Source organism: Cherax quadricarinatus, chromosome 10, assembly GCF_038502225.1.
Source record: "Cherax quadricarinatus isolate ZL_2023a chromosome 10, ASM3850222v1, whole genome shotgun sequence".
Lineage (NCBI taxonomy): Eukaryota > Metazoa > Arthropoda > Malacostraca > Decapoda > Parastacidae > Cherax > Cherax quadricarinatus.
The window spans coordinates 26,796,001-26,815,561 of NC_091301.1; the positions used below are offsets into that span (position 1 = coordinate 26,796,001).

General features: G+C 42.2%; 1 protein-coding gene across 6 annotated transcripts in view; it reads left to right on the forward strand.

Annotated features, from left to right (window-relative positions):
• The first annotated feature begins 1,710 nt into the window (after positions 1 to 1,710).
• The window catches only part of LOC128688003 (transcriptional repressor CTCF), a 250,016-nt gene continuing 232,165 nt past the window's right edge, over positions 1,711 to 19,561 (forward strand). For 3 of the 6 annotated variants that reach the window (XM_070083730.1, XM_070083725.1, XM_070083731.1), the window contains exon 1: positions 1,996 to 2,281. In XM_070083730.1, the coding sequence (XP_069939831.1) occupies positions 2,280 to 2,281 (2 nt within the window). In that variant the 5' untranslated portion in view covers positions 1,996 to 2,279. The other 3 variants (XM_070083728.1, XM_070083727.1, XM_070083729.1) reach the window with 3 other exon arrangements.

Here is a 19,561-nt window from a genome sequence, read left to right on the forward strand (position 1 = left end):
CAGGTCGCTCCTGTCTGTCTCAACTACTGGATCACTACGACAAGGTCCTAAATGCACTAGAAGACAAAAAGAATGCAGATGTAATATATACAGACTTTGCAAAAGCCTTCGACAAGTGTGACCATGGCGTAATAGCGCACAAAATGCGCGCTAAAGGAATAACAGGAAAAGTCGGTCGATGGATCTATAATTTCCTCACTAACAGAACACAGAGAGTAGTCGTCAACAGAGTAAAGTCCGAGGCAGCTACGGTGAAAAGCTCTGTTCCACAAGGCACAGTACTAGCTCCCATCTTGTTCCTCATCCTCATATCCGACATAGACAAGGATGTCAGCCACAGCACCGTGTCTTCCTTTGCAGATGACACCCGAATCTGCATGACAGTGTCTTCCATTGCAGACACTGCAAGGCTCCAGGCGGACATCAACCAAATCTTTCAGTGGGCTGCAGAAAACAATATGAAGTTCAACGATGAGAAATTTCAATTACTCAGATATGGTAAACATGAGGAAATTAAATCTTCATCAGAGTACAAAACAAATTCTGGCCACAAAATAGAGCGAAACACCAACGTCAAAGACCTGGGAGTGATTATGTCGGAGGATCTCACCTTCAAGGACCATAACATTGTATCAATCGCATCTGCTAGAAAAATGACAGGATGGATAATGAGAACCTTCAAAACTAGGGAGGCCAAGCCCATGATGACACTCTTCAGGTCACTTGTTCTATCTAGGCTGGAATATTGCTGCACTCTAACAGCACCTTTCAAGGCAGGTGAAATTGCCGACCTAGAAAATGTACAGAGAACTTTCACGGCGCGCATAACGGAGATAAAACACCTCAATTACTGGGAGCGCTTGAGGTTTCTAAACCTGTATTCCCTGGAACGCAGGAGGGAGAGATACATGATTATATACACCTGGAAAATCCTAGAGGGACTAGTACCGAACTTGCACACGAAAATCACTCACTACGAAAGCAAAAGACTTGGCAGACGATGCACCATCCCCCCAATGAAAAGCAGGGGTGTCACTAGCACGTTAAGAGACCATACAATAAGTGTCAGGGGCCCGAGACTGTTCAACTGCCTCCCAGCACACATAAGGGGGATTACCAACAGACCCCTGGCAGTCTTCAAGCTGGCACTGGACAAGCACCTAAAGTCAGTTCCTGATCAGCCGGGCTGTGGCTCGTACGTTGGTTTGCGTGCAGCCAGCAGCAACAGCCTGGTTGATCAGGCGCTGATCCACCAGGAGGCCTGGTCACAGACCGGGCCGCGGGGGCGTTGACCCCCGAAACTCTCTCCAGGTAAACTCCAGGTTTCTACTCGATTGGGGCATCGAACTTTGATCCTTCAGTGTGTGACTGACGCCGCTACCAATTAAAAGCACGAGAACCTTGGGTAGTTAAAAATAGGTTGGATAGGTACACGAGTTGGTTTGGGTGGGCGAATCGAACATGCCTAGCATGGGCCAGTAGCCCCACAGCAGTGTTTCACCATCCTTACGTACATAAATATAATGTTGTGCAAGGTATTTGATACATAAATGCTCTGGAGACTGAGATTTTTTCTCAAAATTATTTTTATCAGTCAAAAAAAATATATATAAATAAATATAATAATGAAAAACAGACTTAAGATTAATAAAGGGAGTGGGTTGGAGGGTTGTTGTATGTGGAACAATTAGCTTGAGGGTCCCTGAGTTAAGCCTCGCCATTTTGTTACTCTCGTGCGCTCTCTAACGGTGACTTGAAGAGTGAGAAAGGTAATGTTTTTATCTGCATTTGTGACGCTTCTGCTGTACAATATATTAGTATTCCTGTGGCAGGTGAGGGGATGCGTCACTATGAGGGCCCCTTAGTGATTTCTGGTGGTTAATTTCCGGAGAAAAGGCGTGAAAAAGGTGTGATGAAGGCGGAGCGTGTGGTGGCCCCCGCCAGGCCGCTGGTGATGCCCCCTACTTTTCACTTGGCAAAGCTGTAAATGTGAGTTTGTCCGTCAGATTGCGTTGTTGTAGCCCCAAGTTGTTGTGGCTGTGGGGACACCACGTACTGACACCCATACATGAATGATGGTGGCTGCCAGGATCTTCCTAGGGGCTGTGTGGGTAGACAGAATGGTGTAGGGAGGAGAGAGGAGGGCGGCGGCAGCCATAGTGTGTGTGGTAGCGTCAACCCGCTGCCTCCCCTCCTCCTCCTCCTCTTTATTACAAGTTTGCTAATAACACCAACAACTACAGACTCCACACTTCGCCAAGCAAAAACTGGGACGGAAAATGTAAATGGCGAGTTTAATATTTGCTTACCTGCTTGTAGACTGTTGAGATCTCGGCTATTTCTGGGCATGATGTATGTTCTTATTAAAGAAATGAATTTTAATGGCGTAAAAGTAGGGGGTAGATATTTTCGTAATATGTCTCTAGTTGCCCATGATTTCCCATTAGTACTTAATTACTATTGAGCGAATTTTAATGAATTAGCATTCCTCGAAAGTGATGGCAGTGAGGTTCTTGATCCACGGAAGAGGACCTATCCTTACATTTCCCTATACCTTTCTTTTTACGGATTTGATGCTTCTCCCTGATTATTGGGATGGTGTTCTTTATACTTTTATAATGCTTTCATTGAAACTTCAGTTATATTAGAGTAAAAATTTGCAAAGGTGATAACTATATGGCTAATAAATAATAAAGGGTGAAGAATGGTAAGTTATAGGCACCTGTTGTAGGGCCCTTGTGGGTTTAGTACTTAATTTTGATTGTAATGATAATACAGGCATCCCAGTGGGAATAAATGACAATGTACTGTGTGTGTCCATAACATTTATACACCATCAAAACCAGTGTACAGTTTTTTTGGTATGTAATACCTAAATAAAAATAAGTTTAGGGCAATGTAAGTTTATTTATGTAATTAGCATAATTTTATTTTTTACTGTGGTCATGTAGTTAAGTTTAGCACTTAACATATATTTTTATTCACTGTTTCCTGGGACAGAAATCTTTTAGTTGTGCAATTTTTTTATTTCACTGATAATAGGCAAAAGGAGAATATCATTGATAAATGTACTTATTTTATTAAGTGGGTTGTGCAGTAGATGTAGTTATACGTATTTTAAATAAGTAGAAAAGAAGCTTTATAAGCAAATTTAAAAACATAACTCAACCCAACTATGCCTGATGTAACCTAGACCAGCTGTAAAATCTTCAGTTAGGTTTGGTTGGATGTTAACATTAGGTTAGGTTATATTAAAAAAGTTGTTTCCTCTTAGCACTGTATACATCTCCATTGCACAGCATACTTCATACTGGAAAATTTACATAAAACACCCAGCAGTAAAGTACACATTGACCCAAAGATGTACCTTACCTGGGTTTATTACCATAATATGCAAGTTATGTTTATTTTTCTTGTCATATTCAACTCAGGAAAATGATCTTTCTTAATCTACAAGACAACAATTATTATTATTTTTGTTTTTTCCAAAATTTTTGCTGCACTTGCAACACCAGGTATGTTGTGTTTCAAGTGTTAAACCTGACCTGACATGCAGTACAGTATTCTCTCACATTTTGTGAGGGTTACATTCCTGAAGAATTGATGCTAATGATGCATAAAATTAATAGGGGCAAAAATAGGATTTAGTTCTAGATAAATTTCAAAAGGTCAAATAAAGTTTTTAAATTTCTTAATTTGTCAAAAATAATTTTCATATTTCACATTGTATTTGTTTGTTAATGTGGCCCTGCTAGGCCTAGCAGGATGCAGTGATGTTTATAGTAAAAAAATACTGTGTATAGCAAAAAATTAAAAAATTATAAAAAATAATTTTTTTTTAAATTTTTGTTGCTGGCACAGTAAACCATCCATTACACCCTTTCACTGTCTAGACTTCCAGGATTAATATTGCTCTCAGTGTTCATTTTTTTAATTTTCTGAAGGTAATGACACCAAAAGTACGAAAATTGATGGAAAAATTACGGAATTACGCAGGCACAAAGTTAGTGGTCTAGGCGCAGTTTATGCATCAACAATTTTGCCTAGGTTGAGTCGTATTTTAAGCCAATTCCTGTGCTCCTTTTTGACCAGATTCTTAACTATTTTGCTAGTATCTTCCGTTCTGTCTATTAAACACAAGAAACCGCCCATCAGCTATTACAACTAGTACCTTGTAAAGTCACCAGTTTTACATAAAATTAAAAAAATACCAATTTAAAAGTAGTCCATCATCTCTGTTCATTAGTCATGTCCCCTGGCCTCCTATATTACACTTGCCTTTCACTTTGAATTCATAACACAAAATAGAAGATTTACTTTATTTCTTGGGTAATAAAATATAACCAAGAATGATTGGTTATGGTGTATGGTATACCAGTAATTGAACCAGACCTATTTAAAAACCATACAATAGACGGGTTGTTGGAGGCCTTACCTTTAAATCTCTACCTGTCCTCAGGAAAATCAGCAATAATTGAATGTTTCTGCTACTTTGAAACCAATCTCAAGTTACTTCCAGACATGAAACCAACCAGAATCATCTCTGTTTCAATTGTATGTCTTTCATTCTATCAAATGATACCAAGAAACAGCCAGTAAAACCATCCTAGGAAACTCCTCAAAGTCAAGGAGTTTTGCTTTTCCCATTATGCACTGCATGGTGCAGGATTTATTTTATACTGTGCACACACACTGCACCAACCCATTCTCTCACATATCTAGGCCACAGGTTACTGCTCACAGCTTACCTGAGTGAGCTAAGTTCATGACTCCTCCTCAAGGAAGGTTCCTTAATCCTGGTGAGGTGCTCTTGATCTAGGGAATTGGATCTGTGCTCTGGTTCCCTGAATTTAGCCTGAATACCTCCCTTCCCCCCCACATATGCTCTATAATCCTACGGGTTTAGCTCTCTCCCATGATAACGAGTTCATTACTTTGGACTATGTTAAGGACCCTGGCCTCAGTGATATACTTATACATAATTGCCACTAAAGGTTTAATAGACCTTTATTTAGTGGACTTTGGAAATGCAGAGCAAAATCTGTTGTTTAAGTAGATTTAGCAACAATGGACAAAGTCCTTTGGTTGTTATTGTTACAATCACTGCAGAGCCATCTTCTCTCTATCTAACACTCTTGTTAATATTAACCACCCACTCCCCCAGTTAGCACATTAAATAGATGGTTTACTATACATGTTGATCTTGAGAAATGTGGAGAGGGTAGTGACCCTACTGGGCTGTTGATGTGGATGGCAGAGTTGATGCTGAGTTGTCAGTAACTGATGGTTGTACTTGAGTACTCGAGTATTTTGTAGTACATCTCTGCTTTATATAGCTGACAGTAAGGTACTGCTTGGTCTAGAAGCTGTATGCATTGCTTCTATGTGTGTCGGAGTCCTTTTCAGTCACAAAGTCTGCAACTCTCCGAATGGTATACAGCATCTCGCATATCTCTTGGAGTGTCAGTTATCTGCCGTCCGTGTAACTGGGAGGTGAGCTCCTACATTTTTTCTACAGTTTCTTCTTCAAATGGTTCACCTACTTTTTGTCTGAAAATCTTAAAACTTTTGTTTTTCTTTTTGGGCCACCCTGCCTCGGTGGGAAACAGCCGGTTTGTTGAAAGAAGAAGAAATCTTATAACTCACCTGGTGCACTCTTTGCCAGATTCACAATTTCCTGCACCAGACTGTATACTGAGGGAACAGTCTGTTAAGTTATGCACCAAAAGTTATGTTTCTGAAAGTAATGACACAAAAAAAAAAAAAAACGAAAATTTTATGCAATACTTTTGGAATTATGCAGGCATGAAGGTGGAGGTCTGGGAGCATCTACCAAAGATTATACCTAACAAGAATGGGATATACTGAACAAGAAAGGGGTATATGCAGTATGAGTTCTTTTCCACTGAACTGACTCATTTCCTGGCTATTTCACTAGTGTGTCCCATGCATTCACTGAACCCTATTAAGCACCCAGAAATTGGTGACTTGGCCAATTTTACACTATGCACTTTCAACAAATTCCAGTTTTAAAAGTCAAAACACTTGCCCTCCATTTTGAATCCATTGTCTTTCGCAAAAAATATTTAGACATTTTTTTTTCCCAATATTTTGGCTAACTGACTGTAACTGAGAATGTTTGGTCATAGTTTAGGCCATCCCAATAATGGAAACAATCCTGGTAAGAACTCAAAACAGACTGGGAGGGCCCCCAGCCTTCCCAAGGAAAAGGGCCCCTTACCCTTCCCAAAGAAAAGGGCCCCCACTGTTCCTCAGAAATAAGGGGGCCCCACACCTTCCCCTGCAATAGGGGGGGCCCGACACCCTTCCCCAAGGAATAGTGGGCCTAAACTGCCCAGGAAAATCACTCGAATATAACATTTGACCCATAAACCAACTCAAATGTTTGCAATTTCACTTATGGCATAGACCCATTCTCTCATGTCTTGGCAAAAATTTGCTGCTCACAGCAAATTTGAGGGTGCAGTGAATTGCGTGTAAATGTATGTTATGGATTGTCATGACATTCTGGTACATGACGGACACCTTAGGGGTTAAGCATATCAGTCACATCTGTAATTTTCAAAACAGACATAGTTTCTTGGCACTCCAGCATTCCTTATATTCCTCTTGGGTGCCATGGTTAATATCCAGAGACAGAATGGAGTGATGAAAAGATAAAAAATTGATTGCTAAACATGAGAGAAAAGAGTAATGTAAGACCTGTCCAGAAGGCAGCTGGTAGTGTGGGTGGATGTTTTCACTAAGGATACCCAGATGTTACATATGTATCCTAATTATTTATCTTGTCAGTTTTGTATACAACTTGTCATATACGGCAGCATCATGGAATCTTGTTTCAGAGGACATTTCCACAATACAATAAAGATACCCAGATGTTGCACATGTGTGTGATTCTTCACCTTACTAGGGAATGCATTTAGGCCTTTCCCTAAAGCAGTGGAGTTGCTGTCCCACAAAACATGAACTGTGGTACAAAATTTCAGTCAGGATTTATTGAAAAAACAAGCTAGATGTGGAAAATGTGAGTCTACTGTATTTAAATTATTATGGTTACAGAAGTTAAAAGAAAATATTACTGTGCATATATACAGTGGACCCCCGGTTAACGATATTTTTTCACTCCAGAAGTATGTTCAGGTGCCAGTACTGACCGAATTTGTTCCCATAAGGAATATTGTGAAGTAGATTAGTCCATTTCAGACCCCCAAACATACACGTACAAACGCACTTACATAAATACACTTACATAATTGGTCGCATTCGGAGGTGATCGTTATGCGGGGGTCCACTGTATATATTTTTTTAACACATTGGTCGTTTCTCACTGAGGCAGGGTGACCCAAAAAGAAAGAAAAATACTTTCATCATCATTCAACATTTTCACTCCTCTTCAAGGGGGGCTCCTTAGCATGGTGAAGAGGCTCTTGGTCTGAGGAATTAGACCTGTCGGTCTCCTTCATCAGACCGAACCTAATTACCCCCCAATCCCCCCTTCCCTATCCCATCCTCCCCATCCTCCCCTTTTTCCTTTCCTCCTCCTCCTCACCCCTCCCTTTTGCCCTTCCTCCTTTTGGCCTTTGGGATTTTTCCCACAGGCGCACTAGTTCCTAGGTAGGGGAAAGGGTACCGGGGTCCATCCCATTCCGTTGAGGTTCTTGGCGGTGGCGTAGTTTGCCGTGGAATCTGGATCGCCTGGGGATGTCCTGATCCCTCTCCCGTATCCTGGAGGGTGGCTTTAGGTGTCTTTTCGGGCAACGGGTGTATCTCTGGAAGCCACCTTTCAGATTCTGGGGGTGGTGGCCGAAGGAGGTATGCTTTGTGGCAGATATCCAGCCGCCCTCTCTTTTGTCCACCGAGATAGCTCGGCAGATGTGAGGTTGCTATCTCGGATTGCTGGTTTACTGGCATGAAAGGTATGGTATGGCACGGGTTCCATGCTGCATCTGCGCTACTTGCGGTGCTGAGGTCCTCTTGAGCACGGAGGGAGATTTCTGGCCCTTTCATTCTTCCTAGGAACTATCCCTCCCTGGCCCCCCCCTTTTTTTATTCTTTTTTTTTCTTAAAAGCAAAAAGAAAGAAGTAACCTAACCATGGAGTCCTAAATCCATGACCCCGCTACCCCTGGGCCCCTTACTGTTACTGCACCCCGTTCTGACCTCGCCTCGTCTTTTGGCCACTCTTTGGACACTCCTAAGGCCCCTGTACCTCTAGCTGGTGCTGTTTCGTCACCCACTTCAGGTGCCGGGGTTTCGACTGACTCCTTCGATTTGTCTGACCTCCACTCTCCTTTGACTATGCTTCCGGCCTCTCCCTCTATTGCGCGGCAATTTTCGAATTGCCAGTCTGTCCCACGTTGGACCAACTCTGGTCCCACTTCTAAACGCCAACGACAATCTCCTGATGATGTTACTTTGTTACCTTCCCATTCTACTCGGAAAAGACCGACACGTCATGCACTCCCTCTCCACACTCAGTTTCGGACCACACATTGGACTAAATTCTTTACTTTAAGATCGACTTCTACTGCCTATCTTTTCGACCATAGTACAGTGGACCCTCAACCAGCGATGGCATCGATTAACGATAAATGTGACTAGCGATACATTTTAACGCAAAAATTTTGCCTCGACTAGTGCTTAAAAACCCGACCAGCGCTATTTGTTCCGTACGAGACGCGTCCAGTTTGGCCTGGGCGCGCCTCACTTGTCCCGTGGGTGCCAGTGTTTACAAGCCAGCCACCGCGGTCACTTCCAAACATACAACTGGAACATTTCATATTATCACAGCCTTTGTAGTGATTGCACCTGCAAAATAAGTCACCATGGGCCCCAAGAAAGCTTCTAGTGCCAACCCTACAGCAAAAAGGGTGAGAATTACTATGGAGATGAAGAAAGAGATCATTGCTAAGTATGAAAGTGGAGTGTGTCTCTGAGCTGGTCAGGTTGTATAATAAACCCCAATCAACCATCGCTACTATTGTGGGCAAGAAAACGGCAATCAAGGAAGCTGTTCTTGCCAAAGGTGCAACTATGTTTTCGAAACTGAGATCGCAAGCGGTAGAAGATGTTGAGAGACTCTTATTGGTGTGGATAGACGAGAAACAGATAGCAGGAGATAGCATCTCTCAAGCGATCATATGTGAAAAGGCTAAGAAGTTGCATGACGATTTAATTAAAAGAATGCCAGCAACTAGTGATATGAGTGAATTTAAAGCAAGCAAAGGTTGGTTTGAGAGATATAAGAAGCGTAGTGGCATTCATAGTGTGATAAGGCATGGTGAGGCTGCCAGTTCGGACCACAAAGTGGCTGAAAAATATGTGCAGGAATTCAAGGAGTACATAGACAGTGAAGGACTGAAACCTGAACAAGTGTTTAATTGTGATGAAACAGGCCTGTTTTGGAAGAAAATGCCAAGCAGGACCTACATTACTCAGGAGGAAAAGGCACTCCCAGGACATAAGCCTATGAAAGACAGGCTTACTCTGTTGATGTGTGCCAATGCTAGTGGTGATTGCAAAGTGAAGCCTTTATTGGTGTATCACTCTGAAACTCCCAGAGTGTTCAGAAAAAACATCGTCAAGGCTAATTTGTGTGTGCTATGGAGGGCAAACAGTAAGGCATGGGTCACTAGGGACTTTTTCTATGACTGGTTACACCATGCATTTGCCCCCAATGTGAAAAATTACCTAATTGAAAAGAAATTAGACCTTAAGTGCCTCCTGGTGTCAGACAATGCTCCTGGTCATCCTTCAGACTTGGCAGAGCGACTTTCTAGGGACATGAGCTTCATTAAGGTGAAGTTTTTGCCTCCTAATACCACTCCTCTCCTGCAGCCCATGGACCAGCAGGTCATTTCCAACTTCAAGAAACTGTACACAAAAGCTATGTTTGAAAGGTGCTTTGTAGTGACCTCAGAAACTCAACTGACTCTAAGAGAGTTTTGGAAAGATCACTTTACCATCCTCAATTGTGTAAACATTATAGGTAAGGCTTGGGAGGAAGTGACTAAGAGGACCTTGAACTCTGCTTGGAAAAAAATGTGGCCAGAATGTGTAGACAAAAGGGATTTTGAAGGGTTTGAGGCTAACCCTGAGAATCCTACGCCAGTTGAGGAATCTATTGTGGCATTGGGGAAGTCCTTGGGGTTGGAGGTTAGTGGGGAGGATGTGGAAGAGCTGGTGGAGGAGGACAATGAAGAACTAACCACTGATGAGCTGCCAGATCATCTTGAACAGCAAGAGGGCAGACCTGAGGAAACTGCTTCGGAGGAGGGGATAGAGAAATTGAAGAAGTTGCCTACTTCTAAGATTAAGGTAATGTGTGCAAAGTGGCTTGAAGTGCAAACCTTTTTTGATGAAAATCACCCTGACACAGCTACTGCAAGCCATGTTGGCAACCTGTACACTGACAATGTTGTGAACCACTTTAGGAAAGTCATAAAGGAACGAGAGGTACAGGTATCTATGGACAGATATGTTGTGCGACAGAAGTCCAGTGACTCTGAAGCTGGTCCTAGTGGCATTAAAAGAACAAGGCAAGTAACCCCAGAAAAATACTTGCTACCTCAAGTGCTAATGGAAGGGGATTCCCCTTCTAAACACTAAGATCAACGGTCTCCCCTCCTCCCATCCTATCAATCATCACCAGATCTTCAACAAAGGTATGTGTCATGTAACTGTGCAGGTCTTCTTCAGTTTGTGTGTATTAAAATTAATATTTCATGTGGTAAAATTTTTTTTTTCAATTCTTTGGGGTGTCTTGCACGGATTAATTTGATTTCCATTATTTCTTATGGGGAAAATTAACTCGACTAACGATTATTTCGATTAATGATGAGCTCTCAGGAACGGATTAATATCGCTGGTTGAGGGTCCACTGTATTGGCAAAGTGCTCCTACGCCATGTAGGTAGAGATATTTTCTTTCATGCTCTTAAGAGTGGTATGCGCATCATCACAGTCCAGAATTCTACCCAAGCTCATGATCTTTCTCTTCTTTCACATATCGATACTATTCCTATCACTATCGAAAAACATCATTCCCTCAATTCTTGTAGTGGTACTGTTATTCTGCCCCATACCATAGTCCAACAGATTTTCCAGACATGTGGCAATGACATTCTTGAACAGCTGGAACTCCAAGATCTCCCAATTCTCAAGGTAGACACTTATGTTTTTCCTGCCCGCGGGCGAAGACGATACCCTTGCAATGTGGCTCGTTTAACTTTTGACAGCCGTGAACTCCCATCCTCTGTTTATATAGCAGGACATCGGTTACAAGTTCGGAAAATGATCCCTACACCGCAACAGTGTAGAAATTGCTGATGATTTGGCCACCCAGCAAAATATTGCAGATCTATAGCCGAATGCCCAGTCTGTGGTGCCGATGACCATTCTAATACGTCTTGCAGTCGACCTCCCTTATGCCTTAATTGTCATGAAGCTCACCCTTCGTACTCTCGCTGTTGCCAGGTCTACTTAAATGAGCGGGAAATTCGTTGTCTCAAGGAGGCAGAAGGTCTCCCTTATGCTATGGCAGTTTCTCATCTCTGCCCTCAAGGGAGACTTCCCTGTGTTTCTTATTCTCGTATTTCAAAATGTCCTCCCACTTCTGGGGTCCCATCTTCTGCAGCCTCCTCTGCAGTTGCCAGTCCCATAGTCACTCTTGCATCTAATTCTTTTGCTGTCCTGAGCTCAGACGTCCCTACTTCAACACCTCGGTCTGTTCTCACTTCGTGTTCTCCCTCACAAACCCCGGTATCGATAAGACATCGTACGACACCTCCTTCCAGTCGTCCCTCTACTTCTCAGAAGTCCAAAATATCTCCTTTAACCCCTCCTTCCCTTCATCCACCTCCACATTTTACCTTCCTGGTCTCTGTACCTGGGTCTTTCCCTTTCACTAGCTCTGTTACAAGTGTGGAGGTTCATCCTCCTCCTCGTACTGTGCCTTCCTCCCCTGTCTCCTCCCAAGTTTCTTCCTCTTCTGCCACCTCCCAGGTTTCTGCCTCTTCTGTCCCCTCCCACAATACTCCAGTTCCCTCCACCCTTTCGTCCCCCCCTACCTTGGTACAGTCCATTACAGTTCCAATCTTTACTCAAACTCCTCCTCCTTCCATCTCCAATATTGTCTCCCTTATGACGTCTCTGAACTCTGAAACACTTGAAGCAATCTTTGAATATATTGCAGACCAAACCATCAATGGACTCTGATCCACCCTCTGTTCCTTCTCTTCTCTCTTCTCTATCTGCGCAACTCCTTTCTTCACAGCACACCGTTCTTTCACTGCTTGAACGTTTTCCTTTGCCACCGCATGTGGACTTTTCTAATCCCTCTAGTCCATAGGTACCCTTGCCTGCGGATTTCAGGTATCTTTATCATTGCCAATCATGGCCTATTTACAGTGGAATATACGCGGCCTCGGGTAATCGGGGTGAGCTTCAGATGTTGCTCTCCCAGTTTTCCCCCTGTTGATGTTTGCTTACAAGAATCAAAATTACACTCTGCTGTTATCTATCCCATCTCAGGCTATAATTTATTGTATTCTTCAGATCTTTTCCTGATGGGACCCTTAACCCTTCATCGCGCAAGGGGTCCGAAAATTTGAAATTCGAACTGAACTCCCTATGGTGGATAGAGTAACTCAATACAAGGTCACTGATCCCATATAAATTGATTTCTGATGGTTAGTTTTCGAGCAATTGCCAATCTCCGAAGACCGAAAATATTAGGCCGCCCCCGACAAAGTGATTAAAAAATTTTATGTTGCAAACTTGCAATTGTTAATAAAACACACCAAAACAATTTTTTAAATTTAATATACAAACAGACAATATAAAAAACATAAATGGAACTTGTATCAAAACATTTTTTAATTGTTACAAAAATAAAAAAAGGAAGCAAATATCAACAATGCCAAATTGCAAAGTGATGCAAGTTTCAATCCCTATATTCCTGAGATTCATTTGGAAGACCAATGATTCTATATTGCTAATTGGCAAGATGGAAGTCTGTGAAACAATTTCTATCAGTCTTTATGCACAGATTTACTTTGCATACACTACAGACGAATGACGATGTTACCGTTTTTTTCGAGGTGCTGCAATACTTGCAAGTAAACGGCCTTTGCCCTGCCATTGGGAAGTGCATTAGAGTAATGTCTTTCCTAACACTGTCATCAGGCATTTCTGCATGTGTTCCCCTCCCAGGTTTCACTATGCCAACACCATTGGAAGTACATGGTGAATTAGTTGGTGAAGGTCTTGGAGTTGTTCTTAGGCTGCTCCCTCTAAGGTTTTGTCCTTTAGACCTTGCAATTTCAGAGATAGAATTCCTGAAATACTTCAGTTGCATACACTTTTGCTTTATTGCTCGAGAATCACGGCAATAAAGCAGCCATGCATTCACAACAGCAAGATCAATAATATAGGCAAATAGCCGCATGTACCAACGTTTTGATTTCATTGGTGTTTTGTAGAGATGCACCAACATGTTGCTTTTGTCAATACCTCCCATGTTTGCATTATAGTTCTTGATGACTGCAGGGCACGATATTTTCTCTTTCCTCTTTGTACCCTTGTTATATCTCTCAACAAGACTCATGGGCTCGACCCCAATATCAGTTGTCACTAAAGTCACAACTTTGGTGTCCTTCCATCGTACAACAAGGACACCATCATTGTTGTTGAAGCAAAAATTGCCCCTGACCACACTGTTTTTTTCCATTTGTTTGATAGGCACCAGATGTGGCTTACCACATCTATTGTCACGTACTGTTCCAGTGTATCTGCAGTTATACTTATCTCTTAGTAGCTTGACCAAAGGCATACTTGAAAAGAAATTGTCAGCATAGATTGCTGATGTGTTTGTCTTGTTCATAGTTTGTGCAAGTACCAGAACAATCTTTGTACTTATTGGAAGTTTAGATTCTTCCTGTGGCAGCTGTATGGGATGTGTGTCAAAAGTTGTTGTGCCTTGATACATGAGTATATCATGTATGAGTCCATCTTGACTTGCACGACAAAAAAGTTTGAAACCCCACTTATCTGGTTTTGTTTTGATGTACTGCCTTAGGTTTCCAGCAGTTTTACCCTTGAAACCAACCATGACTTCATCAATAGATTGCTTGGGTGTAGCTGGAATTTTCAAGCAAGCATTAGTTAGTTCAGTGTAAAGAGGCCTTACTTTGTAGAATCTGTCATTATCCTTTTTTGTGTTGTCATTGAAATGAATATGACTTCTAAGGTACCTAAACCTCTTAGACGCCATGCTATCTGCAACCTGTGGGCTCCTAAAAGCAGCTTTCCAATAGTCTTCGAGGGATGGTAGTGGAGCAATACCCATGAACAACAAAATACCTATGAACCTCATGATCTCTTCAGAATCTGTTGAAAAAGTATTATTTACGTCTTGTTGCCTTGTATACAAATTTGTTTGATATGCTATGTTATCTATCATGGCTGGAGTAACGAACATACGAAAATACTCATATGGAGACCTAATTGCAAGAGGCTTTTCATGTTCATATGCCGGCAAAGGATCATTTTCAATGTCATCTACGGTCCACTGAGATGAAACTTGAAGAGCAATATTCTCATGGATCTCTTCCTCATCCGGGTATTCCTCAATCCTAAAATTTTTCTTTTTCCTCATTACTTTCTGCTTTTTGGCTGGCCTTTGTTTCCTTTCTTCCTCCTCCTCATCATCACTTGACATCTCTGCATCCTGTGCATGCGGTGGCAAGTATTCATCACCACTATCCAGCAATTCTGGTTCGTCTACCTCTGGTTCCGAGTCACTGTCTTCAGAAACGCAGACATACCTCGACCTGCTGGTCGACTGCTCCCCATAAAACAGCCTCTCATGGAACTGGAAGGACAATAGAAACCTCCTGTATAAATCCAGACCACTACAGAGTTCATATATGCAATTGAAAATTTTTTATAAATATTTATTTGACTATAATTGGACATTCCCGGAAACTCGGGCAATACCGAAATAATTCGGACTAAAATGCTTGCACTTTTTTCAACTGCTTGCTACACTCATATTATGCTTCACACGGACTTTAGGTATATATCAAAATATGCCTAAACTATTCATGTAAGCACTAAACACAACAATCAGTACTTACCGACATTGTAGAATGTATAATCCAAGAGTAGATTAGTAATGGTGGAGGGAAAAATGCGTGTGTGTTCGAAGCCAAGCCGCCAGTGTTTATATTTTGATCTCTCAACCAATGGGAAGGCGGCAGAAGCGAACTGTACTTAGCTGAGGAGACTCAGGGAAGGCTTGTGATTGGTTGGAACTAAAGAACGGGAAGCTGGCCGCGCGGGGCGCGAAGTATGACACGCGCCAAAAACACGTAATCAATACCGAATTTTTTCGGCCAAACACGACAAAGGGTTAACGAAAGTGCCCTTCTTCTATGCACTGATATTCCGTACCAACAGCTATTTGTTCATACTTTGCTGCATTACACAGCAGCCCGTATCCACTTGCATAAGTGGTATACACTCTGTTCTTTGTATCTCTCTCCTTCTCGGGCATTATCTATCCCGGATATTGCCTTTCTTGTTTTGTCATTACCACCACCACCACTTCTGTTACTTGGCGATTTTAATGCCCATCATTTCCTCTGGGGGGGTCTCACTGTGATTCCCGTGGCATTCAGAGGCTTTTCTTGCTACCCACCCCCTCCATGTTTTAACCCTTTCAGGGTCCAAGGCCCAAATCTGGAGTCACGCACCAGTGTCCAAGAATTTTCAAAAAAAAAATTTGTTATTTTTTCTTATGAAATCGTAGAGAATCTTTTTGTGAAGGTAATAAAACAAAAAGTACGAAATTTGGTGGAAAACTGACGAAATTATGCTCGCGAATTTTGATGTGTCAGCGATATTTACGAATCGGCGATTTTGCCGACTTTGACTCCCATTTTAGGCCAATTACATTATTCCAATCAACCAAATTCTTAGCTATTTCACTAGTATTACTTCTATTCTATCGATTGAGCACAAGAAATCGCCAAGTCAACTGTTTCAACTACAAAATAAAGTGATCGGAAATTGTTAATTTGGCCAATTTAACACAAAGTTCAAAATATTCCAATTTCAAAATAGGGTCCAGAATAAACAATGTAGGCATTCCTGGCACTAAACTAACATTTCCTCTGTTCATTAGTTATGTTTTGAGGCTTTACAAATAAATTCCATTTTGATTTTTTATTCACATAATGAATTTTTATTCACACCAAAAAATAGAAGATTTACTGTTATGCAATACTGTAATAATTGTATAAATATCATCACCATATTTGTGAATGTATATTAGACCCACCAGCTGACGTGTATTAGACGTGTGAGGTCGTTTGTTTACTCTTGAATATCAGCAAAAATTTAACATTTCCGCTACTTTGAGCTCAGTTTCAAGCCATTTCCAGTGCTAAAACCAATCAAAATCATCTCTATTTCTGTAATATGTCTTCCATTCTATCAAATGAGACCAAGAAATCGCAAATACAACTATAAAAAACATACGAAAAAACACTGCAAAGTTGCTGTTTTAATCGAAAAATCATGATTTCATTTTTTTTCTCTCATTATACACAGTGTGCTGCAGGATCTGTTTTATGTGGTGCACACATACCACATAGATGTATTCTCTCATATCTAGGCCCAAATGTACCACTCACAGTTTATCAGAGTGAGCTGAGCTCATGGCGTAGATCTACGGGACGGACCCTGAAATTGTTAAATACAGGTACTCACACCCATTTTGATCCTCGGACTCATACTCACTCTTGCATCGATCTCTCAGTCTGCTCTTCCTCCGCCACATTAGACTTCACCTGGTCTGTTCTCCCGGATTTACATGACAGCAATCATTTCCCAATCATTCTTACTTCCCCTTCATATTCACCATCTCTTCGTAACCCACACTGGCAATTTGATCAGGCAAATTGGAACTTTTACTCGCAACTAACTGTTCTTAGTGAGGTTCCTTCTTCGTCCTCTATTGATGAGCTTTTACACCTCTTCCCATCCTCCGTTTTAACCGCAGCTTCTTATTCTATACCACAAACTTTGGGCAGGCATTCTCAGAAATGCGTGCCTTGGTGGTCTCCTGCTTGTGCTCGTGCAGTATGTTTGAAACGCGCTGCGTGGGGCAGGTACCGGTACAATAGAACCACGGAGAGACTTCTTGATTTTAAGCAGAAGCGTATGATCGCTCGCCGTGTCATCCGTGATGCTAAACGGACTTGCTGGCGAGCTTATGTCTCCACCATCACCTGTGCTTCCTCTATGAGTGCAGTCTGGAAAAAAGTACGAAAACTGAGTGGTAAATATTCTGACCCGGCTCCTGTTTTGCGGGTTGCCGGTGTGGATATAGCAAACCCACTAGATGTTGCCAATGAAATTGGCAATCATCTGGTCCGTATTTCTCTGGGGCTCCATCTATGCCCCTCGTTTCTTTCCTCAAAGTCTGGCAGAGAGTTAGCACCTTTGGACTTTTCTTCTCTCAGAGAAGAACAGTATAATGTGCCTTTTACACTTCAGGAACTGGAGGCAACACTCTCAACTTGCCAATCATTGGCAGCTGGGCCCGATGACATTCATATTCGTATGCTACAACATTTACGTCAGTCAGCTGTGGAAATCTGCCATTGTTCTCCCTTTCCGCAAACTGGGTACTAGGGGACATGGTGCCTCCCACTATTGTCCCATTGCTCTTGCCAGTGCAGTTTGCAAAGTGATGGAATGCCTGGTAAATAGACGTTTAGTGTGGTATTTAGAGACACACAACAGTCTCTCCACTCGCCAATATGACTTTCGTAAGGGCCGTTCTACCATGGACCCCTTACTACTCTTGGATACGTATGTTCGTAATGCCTTTGTGAATAACCACTCAGTTATTGCCATATTTTTTGACCTTGAGAAGGCATATGACAACTTGGAGGTATAATATTTTGGCCCAAGCCCACTCCTTAGGCCTTCGAGGCAATCTACTATCCTTCCTTAAGAACTTTTTAACTGACAGACATTTCCGTGTTTGGGTTAATAATGTGCTCTCCCCGGACTTTATCCAAGCTGAAGGTGTCCCCCAGGGATGTGTTCTGAGCACAACACTTTTTCTCCTCGCTATAAATGATTTGGCCTCTAGTCTTCCATCCAATATTTGGTCATCACTCTATGTGGATGACTTCGCTATTGCCTGTGCAGGCGCTGACTGTCACCTCATTACAGTTTCTCTCCAGCATGCGGTCGACTGTGTTTCCAATTGGGCCACCACACATGGGTTTAAATTTTCCAGTACTAAAACTCACCAAATTGCTTTCACTAGACGCTCTGTCATCTCCGATCATCCTTTGTACCTCTATGGCTCCCGTATCCCTGAACGTGATACAGTCAGGTTTCTGGGCCTCCTCTTTGACCTTTCTGAAGGCAACTTGTCACAGCCGACTGAACCTTCTTAAATTACCCTTGCTCATCTTTCATGGGGAGCTGATCGTCGAACTCTCCTTCGCCTACATTCCACCCTCATTTTATCGAAACTTGATTATGGTGACCAGATCTATTCAGCGGCCTCTCCTGCTACTCTCTCTAGCCTTAACCCCATTCATCACCAAGGATTACGTTTATGCCTTGGTGCTTTTCGCTCTTCCCCTGTTGAGAGCCTCTATGCAGAAGCGAACGTTCCATCCTTATCCGATCGCCTTGATGCCCATTGCCTGCGCTACTATGTACGCTCTCATGATCTCCGCAATCCTTCCATTAATAGAATGGTCACCGATATTAGTAGACATTCTTTATTTGTTCGCCGCCCCTGTTTGCTCCGTCCCTTCTCTCTTCGTCTACATTCGCTCTTGTCTTCTCTTCAGTTATCACCTTTCTATGTTCATGTAGCATCTCACTTTTCCCTACCCCCATGGGAAGTTCCAACTATTCGAAAGCCCAAATGTCTACGGTAGCTTCCCGCTCTCTTTTTCTTGAACACTTCCACTCTCATTCTCATGGCATTGCAGTGTACACAGATGGCTCTAAGTCTTCTGACGGCGTAGGATTTGCAGCAGTGTTTCCGGACAGCGTCGTACGAGAGCATTTACTATCTTCGGCTAGTATTTTTACTGCTGAATTGTATGCCATTCTTGCAGCACTTATCCGTATTGCATCTATGCCTGTGTCATCATTTGTGGTTGTCTCAGATTCCCTTAGTGCTTTACAGCCTATTCAGAAATTTGATACACCTTACCCTTTAGTCCTCCGTATCCAACTTTGGCTACGCCGCATCTCTACCAAGCATAAAGATATTGTTTTTTGTTGGGTCTCTGGTCATGTTGACGTACAGGGCAATGAACAGGGAGACACTGCTGCGCGGTCAGCAGTACATGACCTACCAGTTTCATATAGAGGTGTTCCATTTATGGACTATTTTGCTGCAATAGCTACCCACCTTCACATCCGTTGGCAACAACGTTGGTCTACTCTGCTCAGTAACAAACTTCAATCTATTAAACTGAGTATAGGTTTCTGGCTGTC